We start from the raw sequence: 11093 nt of genomic DNA on the forward strand, positions 1-11093 counted from the left end.
GGGGGGAGGGGGGATGGCGGCGTGGTGGTGTCGCGGGGAGGGGGTAGGTCCCCTTGCCCCGGTAGAGCCACGCGTGGGCCTGGCCCTGTTGCACGGAGTCTGGTGCAGCAGCCTGTAGCACGGTTCAGGTGGGTGGGGGTGTACCGTCACCCCTGACGTCATGGCGTGGCGGTCGGGGACCGTTGTCGGGGCTGCTCTTCGCCGAAGAAGTGTTGGCATTAGTCCCACCTCTGTGGGTTTTATCTTACTGGGGTTAACCAAGCCAGGCAGTACCCCGCGTGTAGAGTTATGAACCTGCAAATGTAAGTAGCAAGTGCTCAGTTGGGTTGATGGGACAAGTTCCTGGTGGTTTTAAAAGGATGATGCTTCGTTTAAAAAAATAAAATAAAATAAATCAAAGCTTCTCCTTCCCCTCTGCCATGCTGGTTACAAGCGAGGAGCTCTCCCCATGCTGTGTGTCAGGCGGGATGCAAGCTTTCCCCCAGTGCTGTGCAACTGCAGTGGCACCTTCCCGTGCCCTGGTGGTTCTCCCCTGTCTGGGGTTATTAAATGTTGGTATATCGACTTGGCTTCCACATAGGCTTGGAAATACGAGCTCCTGATCATTAAGCTGCTGACGTATGGATCTGTGCAACTGGAAGGGTCCTTGGTGGAACAGAGCGTTGATTGATGCCACTTAAGGATGACTTGAAGGTTCTCTTGGGGTAACTGGCAGGAAACAAGCTAAGACAGAGTATATGAAGAAGTTCCAAAAACTTGTAATTAATAAACTCTGTGTAGTTAGACACGTGGTGTCTCCTGGGACAATCAACCTGAGGCAACTGAGGCCTGCTGCTGTAAAGTGCCAGGTGCTTCCCGATACCGCTGTAGAAGCTGAACCTGCCAGAGCCCAGCGCCTTGCAGGGTCAGCCCTGGGAGGTGAGGAGAAAAGCAGTAGTGTCATGCGCTTACCTTTAGCTAAAAGAAAGCCCTGTGCTTCAGCTCTGCATTTGGGTTTTGGGTATATTTTTGGGTGACACAGTAAACGTCTCTTGCCAGGCTGCGGGTTAGCTGACAGTCAGGTGGTAGCTTTTCTAGCTGGCCTTCGACTGATTGCTGTGCTCCCTGATAACGCCGGGCGGCTTCACTCCCTTGCTTCCAGCTGGAAAATCACCCGTGCTTGGGAGTGCACAAAGGTTGGAGTGGTTTTCTGTTAATTGCTCCACGGTAGTACCATGCTGGCTGAAAAAAAAACCAAAAGAAACATAGCCTGTAAACAGAGTACTTTGGATGCTAAACTATAGTATTAAATTCCCTTCCCTCTGGTTTTCGTTTTTTTCAAGCTTTGTTAATCTTCAATCAAAAGCTCTAAGAAATGGGACGTGTAACAAGCACAGAGAGAGTATTACACTGGTACTTAGAACAAGGGCCAAAGACCAAGCTCTTGACCCAACATAATCTCTAGTGTGTTTCTTCCCTCCAGTGCCCACATGGTGTAACGTAGGGTTTCCTGCTTCCAGAACTGGAGCTAATTGCCCTATTTCTGTATGGTCTCTGTTGCCCTTTTTGGGTGGTACCTGACTGTTTTATATACCTCCTTGCAGATATTCAGTGCAGGTCAGGTCCAAGAAAATGTAACTGGAGAAATAAACTAAAAATCAGTGTGCTTTTTTTTTTTTTTTTTTTCCCCACTAGGCTGCTGTGAGGATACTTGTGTCTATGGGAGTATTTCCTTGGGGCTGCCCTGCAAACACTTGTCCACATCTATAACTTCAGGCTACTGCTTGACTGGACCGTTTACTTGTGTGCCAATTAATTGGGCATGAGTGTCTGCAGGGTCTAGTCCAGAGACCTCCTCATGCTGTAATCCGATGACCCCAACGCTGCAAAGCTGTTCTGCAGCAGTTTGTCAAATGGTTGATGACTAGTGTGTCTTAAGTAAACTTTTTTCTAGTGAAAGTAGTAAAATGGGAGACGTTTTGTGGGGTAGGAAGATGACTCTGTTGACGGAGTAAATAGTGTGGCTTTGCCAGGCTGCTGATTATCACACACACACAAAAAGGAAAATTTGGTTAGTGTTCTGATCAGTGCTGTTCTGTGTATAAGCCTCCAACTGCTCAACTTTTGCAACCTTTTCCCCATATCTGTTAGGACATACTACAAGTAGAGAATGTGTCTCACAAAGTGATTGTTAATATGTATGTGTATATATTTCAAATCAAAATTCTCTAATAGCTTAAAGAGGGTGATCATGAGAAATAAGCAAAGCTGTGGAGTTGTATACGTTTAGGTTTTATTTTTGTTGCTGTTTTTAATCCTTTTTGCCTTTGCCAGATTTTGTTGTTGTGATTAAGCAGGTAGTCTTCCTTAAGGCTGGTGGGTTGTTTTTTGTGGTGATGTTTTTTTCTTTCCCTTCCCTACTGCTAGGGAAGGATCCACAAATTGGCTAACAAGTAGGAGAGGAAACTGAGTGTATGGAGTCTGGTGGGAAATTACTCTGGAAAAATGCAAGAACCCATTATTTTCTTTTACCTGTAAAGTAATATTTGATATTACGTTTAAGAAAGAGATGTGATTTCTAAAAGAACACTTCAAGTTGCAAAAACCTGAATAAGGTCACTCAAGGAAGCATACACCTTGACTTAAATATACCCGAGAATGTTCCAGTTGAGTGGTGAGATGGCACAGAACACTGGAAAATCCACAGGATGGTATTTTATAATTGGGCAATTTTGTTAGTGCATGAGGACAAGACCCAAAGCTCACCATCTTGGAGGCTTCTTTACCCTTACTATTTTCCTGGACCCTGCATGGTAACGGTCTTAACAGCACCAAATGCTGCAAGGGAATGGGCACCAGGTAGGTGTGTCTTTTGAGGAAAGAGAAGAAGGCAGTAGTCAGTTCCCTTCTTCATGGCACACCTCAGCTCGAGGGCCATTCATATTGTGTGAAGAGAAGCACATCAGCAATCCTGTCACTGCCAACTTGGACAAGTGAAGCTGAGATTTCTTCAGCACTGCTGTATTTACTGAAGAATTGGGTATGTGTGCTACTCTAGAGGAAGAGCTACCTCCACTTTCTTCTCACTGCTAGAAATTGTTAGCTAATGTTTAGGCCAGCCTACTGAGGGATTTGGATGTTGATCCAGGTCTCCGTAGACGAAGACTTTTACCAACAGTGCTCTCTGCCAGACCTATGTTCCTGTTTCTCATGGAGAGGTGGAAGAGGCTGACTTCAGCCCCTTCTAAGATGGGAGCTGGATCAGATTCCACCTGTCCATTCCTCCTGTGACTCCACTACCTACTTGTAGACTCTCCTTTAGCTGCCCCTTTCATGTCAAGAATAGCCAGTTTCTTAAGTGGAAATTGATTCTCTGCATTGGTTTCATTTGCAGGATTTTAAGCTCGAGTTTGGCCATCATCAAGGCAGGACAAGTTCTGTCTGGCATGGAGGTACAGCCACCATTGTTCAGAGCCCTGGAGACGAAGTATGGGGAATAGTGTGGAAAATGAACGCTAGCAATTTAAGTTCACTGGATAAGTAGGTGACTTAACTTTTGCTGTCTTCTACTACCTTAGCGAGCAATTGAATAGTAGTAGTTAATTTTTGGGAAAGAGCTGTGTGGAAGCTTTGGTGTTGGAATCAAGAAGATGCTTTAGATTTTAATACGTGAATTTCACTTCACAGTACATGTATTCACTTCTAACTCATTTGTGACTGAAATGGCTTTGTTTTCAAGCTAAAGCTACTTAGGCGTATTTTAACAAGGTGTGGAGTTTGATCTGGACCTGATATGTCGGTCAGCCTTCTTTTTTTAATCCCTGTCCTCACAATGTCTTGTCCCTTAAATGACTGTAAACGCTGTATTTGTCCTGTTGCACTTTTCCCACTGCTTTAGGGAGAGTTTCCTTTGAGACTGACATCAATTTCTTTCTCTATACATCTGTAGACTCCAATTGTAGTGGAAAAGGAAGGGAGGAAGACAAGACTTTGTAGAGAAGGAGGAGATCTTTAATACATGCAGAGGGACCTTTTGAGGAAGTTATTTTGTACATCTTCTGAGGATTCAAACTTTTGTGAACTTGAGGTGGATCCACACAGGGAGCTGGGGTGGTTTTGCTTCTCCCTTTGAATGGGAGAAGCTACATGCACCATTGCAACGCATGGTGGAGGATGCTCTGCCTGTGTCTGATAATTAAGACAAGTTTAAGGCAACTTGTTGCAAGTTGTTCCCAGGCTGGAGTCTGGAGGACCACTTGGGTAAACAAATCAAGGAGCAGCATAACTTCTTGCAGGGTCTAAGGCAGGACTTAGAACTTAATCTCCAAAACTTTGGCTGGTGTCACGTGCTTATTGCAGCTTTTGGGGTCCGCCTGCACAGCATGGTGCTCCTGGTACACAAGGTTCATTTGTTCAGAGCCATTCATCCCTGTCAATTAATTCCAGTAGAAATCTGGGCTAGTGAGGCTAAGGAAGCAGGGCATATTAAACCCATTGAAAGCATTAAATTAATACAGTTCTCCTGCCTCAGGTACTGTTGCAATTTTGGTTATGGCTGCACTGTGCTGTGTAGACATGTCCTTGTAACCTTGGCCATGAAACTTGGAAGTTCTAACTTGCTTTTCATTGCCTACGGTGAACCTGAAATACAACAGAAACTGTTGCCCAAGTTCTGTTAGCACATCATAGGAATGGGCACTCTTAGCACTCTCATGTCCTGGTTTGGGAGTGTTAGTCCCAAGGAGGAAGGCATCTGGCTGGTGGGCTTCTGGTTGGGGAGACCTTCATGTGTCCCTGCTTTATGAACTCCTGAGTTCCCTCTCTGTTGCTTACACTGGCACTTACCTCCTGCCCCCTTTTTTGCAGACCTTTACTGAAATCTCCTGATTTACCAAGCTTTCCTAAAGTGTAAACTTCACAAGTATAAAGATCCTGTCTGACAGCATCTGCTTTAATAGTAGCACCTTTCCCCCCTGCCATGGGGACAGTATTTTGTATTTTGACTTCTAGAAGTGTTGTCTACATACTGTAGAACTGGAGATCCCTGACATCTGTTTGACAGGTGATAAACTTTAATGCTGGCTAAGATGTTAGAGATTTGACTGCTATGTCACCAAAAACTGCAGGATGGACATGAACAGTAAAGATTGCTTTTTTTCCAGCTGCCTCATTGATGCTATGACGGTGAACGCACCTTATTTCCTTCCATTTCCAGTTCTTGGCTTTTGTAGTAACAGGCAATAGTGTTCTTCAAAGGACTGTTCCTAACCAACTCAAGTGAGCTTGTGTGTGTTCATGCTGAAGGTCTTTGGATTCTGTGGCTGTGCGCAACCAGATATGTTTGTAAGTTCTCAACCAAGTTATTTCCAGGAAAGTCCATGTATCAAGGAAAAAAAGAAAAAAATATCGCTATGTGCCCCCTCCTCTCCCCTCTTTGCTTACCCCCTCCCCCAGTCAGGGTAAAGAAGTCTCTGCTTTGTTATCCAGAAGCAGAGGAGGGAATATGTAATTGATGTTGCATGTAGTTAGTTGAAATACTAGTAAAATAATGTAATATATAGAAAACAAGTATGGGAGGGGAATTTTTTGCTTAGACTGCTGAACTTGTTGGCTTCAAATGCATTTTCGTGCTGTCTCGTGGTCAGCTTTTTTTTTTTTTTTTGTCCTCTGCTCTTCACAAATCTAAAAGTTACGGACTAAATCATTACTTTTGCTAATATATCCTAGCATTGGATGTTACTTAACTATAACATCTTTCTTGCTCTCATACACCCATGTGACTTATTTTGCAGTCTGTTGGCCTTGAATCTACAGTTAGCTTCCAGTCTCTACTTGCACTTAACCTAGTTGCTCACATAACATGTCCCGTGTTGTGTACGTTAAGTAACTTGAAATGGTAGTCTTTGAAAGAAAGTTGTCAACATGATGTTTTGATGAGCAGTGTTAAAACCCCTGTTACCACTCATATCTAAAGCACATCTAAAGTTAATTGTGCTATAAAGCCTGTGCTATAAAGCCTCTCTCCCCCTTCTTAAGCTTCTCGTTTACTTCTATTTCTTCAGACTTTTGGTGGCTGAATGCTAATGGTTAAAGACAAGAGCAACGTTGTTCTTGAGTTTGGTTCTGTTTTCCTAAGGCAGCATGATTTTGCCAATAAAAAAAAAAGGTTTTGCCTTGATCTAGTTTATTGTTGCTGTACATGCATTGTGCAAATTAAAGGCTGTCTTGGATTATTCATTGGAACGTGCATCGAAAGAGTTGTGCGAGTTTCCCCTTATTCAAATGTAACACAATGGGCAAGATAAAACTTTGCAGTTGTTTCATTCACTACCTTCCGCTCAGATAATGATATGTGCCTGGCTCATTAATTCTGATAATCTTGGTTGTGTTTCTCTTGTAGATTATCAGACTTGCACAGCAATTAATTCACAAGGAGTATTCTCTTTGCAAGTTAACCACTAGTCATTTTCCTTACAGAGCTGAAATGATAAAAGGGAATGCTGCTGCTTCTTTAGAAACTTATTTTTGGATGGGAAACAACTTTGTACAAAAAGTACTGGAATATGTTTTGCTTTATTTGCTTTTCTTTAAGTCTGTTAACAGTGCAGACCAGTGTCCTGCCTTGAATTCTGTTATAATAAACGCATATGTTAAATTCCACAGTTTGTTTAAAAGATGCATCAGTTATTTGGCATGAAAGGAATATATGTCCTTTACAGGCAAGAGGGAGTTGAAGATGGCATTTATGTCCCAATAGAAGTTAATGTCCACACTCAAGCAGGAAAGGTACTTACCTGTCGAAGCTACCAGATGAAGGACTATGTCTGTGGTCCCCCTTCTCCTCAGTATAAAAAGGTAAGTATTGCACTGTCATTTTGGAGAGAATGCACAGAAATATATAATGCAGTACTTCTGTCCTATTTAATAAGTACTTTATTTACAGTGGATGGAAGGCATGAGTAACTCTAATGTAAAGGTATAACTTAATCCTTATGTGATGTAATAGTGTAATGATCCTTGCAGAAGATGGCTAGCTCTTAAAGGCCTACTAAATCAGTTTTATTTTTTGGCTTAGTTATGCCTTACGTGAAGCCTCTGTTTAACTCGTGAATTAGTTATGACTGACACAAGGATTTCTGAAGGATGTTGTTTACATATATATGCAGCAGTCCTCTGTTTGAAAATTTAATGTACTCCACTAAAAGGACAGAGAGAAGCTTCTGTGGGGAAAATACACCACCTGGCTTGTAGTCTCAAGGACATGGATTATCCCTATTGTCTTATGCAGTATCTTACTGTCATTTAATACGGGAGTTCACCTGCCTCCTTTTACCAGAGGCATCATCAGTATATCACAGGACTTCCAGCAACAATGCGGAGCACTGCAGGGTTCCCACTTGACGGCTGGTGGGGCAGAGCTGTTTCAACACTGTTCTGCAACACACTGACTGTATAGAGACACATGATCCAGTCACACAGCAGGCCTGACCTGCTTAGCTTGTGAGATCTGATGTGGGCCTAGCCCCGGGTGGCATGACTGCATGTCTGGAATTGTGCAGTTATTAGCAATTGCAGATAGGCATCACTGTAACACGTTGACTTTTTTTCTACCGAAAGCAAAGAAACAGGGCTTAAGCTTGTTAAATCCCAAGTGTGTAGCCTTCTCTTAACTGAGGAACTGGCTCCCATGAATCAGCTTCTAGGAGCATAGCTAAGGCTAGCTGCTGCCAGACTTCTGAAGAGAAAGCTTGCTTAGAAAGCAGGCTCTGCTACTTCACAAACCTCCCCCCTGTCTTCCTGCTTCCTGTCAAGACAGATCTTTAGGACTTTTCTAGCAGTTAATACATAGTCTGCTGCTGTGTGTCAGCTCTCGCTAGTGTGCTGTAAGAGCAGACTTCCAATATTGGCAACTTTATCTAGTTAAACATTCCCTCCTGCTGTTGTCAGGGTCAGTTGTTAGTTCTCTTTTTGCCCCCCTGTTCCCCCAGCTTTTATTTGTTTAAGTTGACCAGGCAGGAGAGCTGAAAATTTAATGCAGGTGAGTGCATCTGCACACAGTGATCTACATCCACCTACTGCTGTGTACTTTTTGTGGCAAAGGTCATCTTTTCTAGACACCTCATCCTTGAATTTCCTGGCTGTTGATTGCATGAAAGAGTATTTACAATAGTGTCAGCTCTTAAATCTGAATTTTAATCTATTTTTTCATTTCTGTATGGGAACTTGCTGGTGTCTCTTTCAAGCCTTGGCTCCTATAGCCTGCTCTTTTCCTCTCACTGTCACTTATTTTCTCTTGCCCCAATACTGGAGTTTATTTTTGTATGTAGAAGGAAAGCTGTGGTAGGAAATTCTGAGGAATCTGTGCTTTTTCACTAAGCTAAGTATCTGTTTCTGTTACTCCATAACCATGAAATGTGTCTAGGTTTCCTTCTCAGCTGATATTCACAAGAGTCTGTATTGGGAAGGGAGAAACTGGTCAGCCTGTTACACTGGAGAAAATGTGAAACAGACTGGGAATAAAATGCTCTGCAGTTCAAACCCAAAACTTGGGGGGGGGGGAAGATTAGGAGGTTTGAGAAGGGTGTGCTTTTTGACTAAGCTAGGTTTCTGTTACTCCATAACCTGTCTACTACAACCATGCTGGTGTGCTTTGGATTTGAACAGTTTAATTTTAAAAATAATTTCAATAATGTATGCTGCTTCTCACTGAGACGTGATACTAAGGCTGGGTAAAGGCATAAAAAGTAGTTCTCTTCCTCCCTGGAAGAAAGAAAGGCATAACTGAATAGCAGCTTACTTGTGTAGTCTTGTGCCTGTTAGTACCATTTCAGAATCTTAGGGGTATGCCTTGGTAGTTACAAGCCTTTTCAGAGTAATTTTGTTGATGCTATTAAGGTCTTCAGTGGTCTTCTAGAAGCCTTTGGCTATCTTTAAGTACAAATAGCATTATTTGGGATTAATTCTCATGTTAACTGAATGGTTCTTTCTGTATGAGTAAATGTTTGGAGGGGTCTGTCCTTCCTAACGCTATTATTGAAGGTGCGCTTTTTTTTTTTTTCCCCCTTCTGATTTTTAGGTTATCTGCATGGGTGCAGAACAGAATGGCTTGCCAACTGAATATCAGAAGAAATTAGAAGCTATTGAAGCGAATAATTATGCAGGACCAGTGCCAATCATGGAAGAGATTGAAGCTGCTATCAAAGCAAAGAAAATAAATTCTTCATAGAATACCTCTGCACTTGCTTGGCCGTTCACCCTGATTTACATACCTCTCCTCACTGTGCTGATCAGCAGTTTCTTTATTTATCAAGAAAAGATGAGTTTGCTGTGCATCTACAGTAAGCCATTAGACATAATTTGCAGTCTGAAGACACATTGACAATGGTAACTTCTTCACATTGTATGTATAGCTTGAGTACATGCTGAAGTTTTTGCAGATTTATAAATTATCTTTCTGTAATTGTCGTGCAGTGCTGCATGCAAATTTGTGCTTCGTTTACTGACCTTTTTAAAAGAAAAAGGCCATCTCGATGGGTATTGGCATCTGTTGCCTTCTGAGGAATAAGGGCTGCAGGATCAGGCCCTTCGTTCTTAAATGTTGTGTACACAATTATCAGGAATTTAAAATATTTGTTAGATGCAGAGTAGACTGAAAGCTCTAAACCATGAATAAACTTTTTCCTCTGTTGCTTCTCTTAATGGTTTAAAGCCCAACCTATCTGAAGCTATGAAGTTCCTGTTTCTCTTTTTATAGTTAACAAAAAGAAAAGTAATATTATTTTTTTTTAACAATCTCCATGTTTTTAAGTGTTAGTCCAAAAGGCAAACCAGGCCTGAAGGCAACATTCAACAAAGGATGTCATTCAAAGCATAATGACCTCCTTCTTTCTATGTCTTGTAATCATCATAGGTGAACTGGTTATATAACCATCAGATGTGGTTTGGTTTGTTTTTTGTTTGGTGGTGTTTTTTTTTTTTTTAAGAATTCATTTTTGTTAGATAATTCCAATTTTTTTTAATGTCCTTTTTGACTGGCTTGTTGCTTATCTAGGCCTTGGTGTCGTCCAGTGAAATCAGGAAGTCTCCTGTGAGTCCTAGCACACTTGTTTCATGGTTTTGTTTGTCTATTAAATCCCAGATGAACAGACTTGGCTTTCCCCCCTGTCCCCCCAGCTTTGACAATCTCCTGCAAAACTGGAAGCTCTTGGGGGGGCGGGGGGGGGGAGTGGTGATACAACAAGGAGAAATTGACAACCTGGAAGATGTTGAACAACTGAACTTTGGCTTATCTTCTGTATGGTGTTGGATTTTTTTCTCTTAGTGTACAGAAGGGTGTAAGATATAATCAGTGTCACTGTGTGACTGCTTAGATAAACAAATGACAAAGTAATAGACCTACTGTGTCTTCTCTGCATAAAATTTTTCAGTAAACTTCTGTCAGGGATGTATAGGTGCTGTCCTGATGCCATATGCCCATTTCCAGAGTCGGGCATGGTGACTGCAGTAACACACGGTACTTTCTGTATCCGCACTGTCTGGTCTGAAACTGATGAAATAAAACCAAAGTTACCAAAACCTCTCCCTTGTCTGTTCCATGCACGCTTCAAGAAATATTGGTGTTGCTGATATAAGTGCATGCTGGCCGTGTGGAAATGTAACTGTAACTTCCATGGGCTATTTGCATTTTTAATGGCTGTGACTTCAGTATGAAGGGCAAAACTGTACACGAACACACTCCTTGACACCAGCACTTTGCTTTACCCTTACCAGGCTCCTTTGGGGATTTTGAGCTTTTAAATAGGTATTTCACTGTTGTGAGAAGAAAATGGAAAAATGATGCCCTGAGACCCTCCTTGGAGGGAGTTGACAGGAGCTACTTGATTTCCCCCTCTTGAGGAAAATGGTGGGAGCTACTGAGGGCTGGGGAGAAGCGGGACCCCCAGGCACCTCTCACGGGAAAGGAGGCCCTCCGCCATGCCGGTGTGGGGAGGGAAAGGCAGGTGTTCCTGAAACAGAAGAGGCCTTCGGCTATGCCTGTGTGGGGAGGAGCCGCTTCCCACTGGGGAGGAGAGACCGTGTGTGAGGCGGGAGCTCCGTGTTGGGGAGGGGGGGTG

The 11093-nt window shown here is 42.7% G+C and overlaps 1 protein-coding gene across 1 annotated transcript; it reads left to right on the forward strand.

Moving 5' to 3' along the window:
- Positions 1–160: 160 nt before the first annotated feature.
- Positions 161–9503, forward strand: GGCT (gamma-glutamylcyclotransferase). Its single transcript, XM_009879601.1, has 4 exons — positions 161–232; positions 3374–3519; positions 6699–6834; positions 9056–9503. Exons 1-4 carry the CDS (start codon positions 161–163, stop codon positions 9203–9205), a joined length of 504 nt encoding a protein of 167 aa, XP_009877903.1. The 3' UTR covers positions 9206–9503.
- The last annotated feature ends 1590 nt before the right edge of the window (positions 9504–11093 follow it).

The sequence above is a fragment of the Charadrius vociferus genome, unplaced genomic scaffold, assembly GCF_000708025.1.
Source record: "Charadrius vociferus isolate BGI_N301 unplaced genomic scaffold, ASM70802v2 scaffold722, whole genome shotgun sequence".
NCBI classification, from domain to species: Eukaryota; Metazoa; Chordata; class Aves; order Charadriiformes; family Charadriidae; genus Charadrius; species Charadrius vociferus.

What these genes read in the sequence shown, in the direction of transcription:
- GGCT (XM_009879601.1), top strand. Translation starts at nt 161, where the DNA reads ATGGCGTGGCGGTCGGGGACCGTTGTCGGGGCTGCTCTTCGCCGAAGA. An exon ending in TTGGCATTAGTCCCACCTCT is followed by an intron (nt 233 to 3,373) that starts GTGGGTTTTATC and finishes TTTCATTTGCAG; the next exon opens with GATTTTAAGCTCGAGTTTGG. An exon ending in AATTTAAGTTCACTGGATAA is followed by an intron (nt 3,520 to 6,698) that starts GTAGGTGACTTA and finishes TGTCCTTTACAG; the next exon opens with GCAAGAGGGAGTTGAAGATG.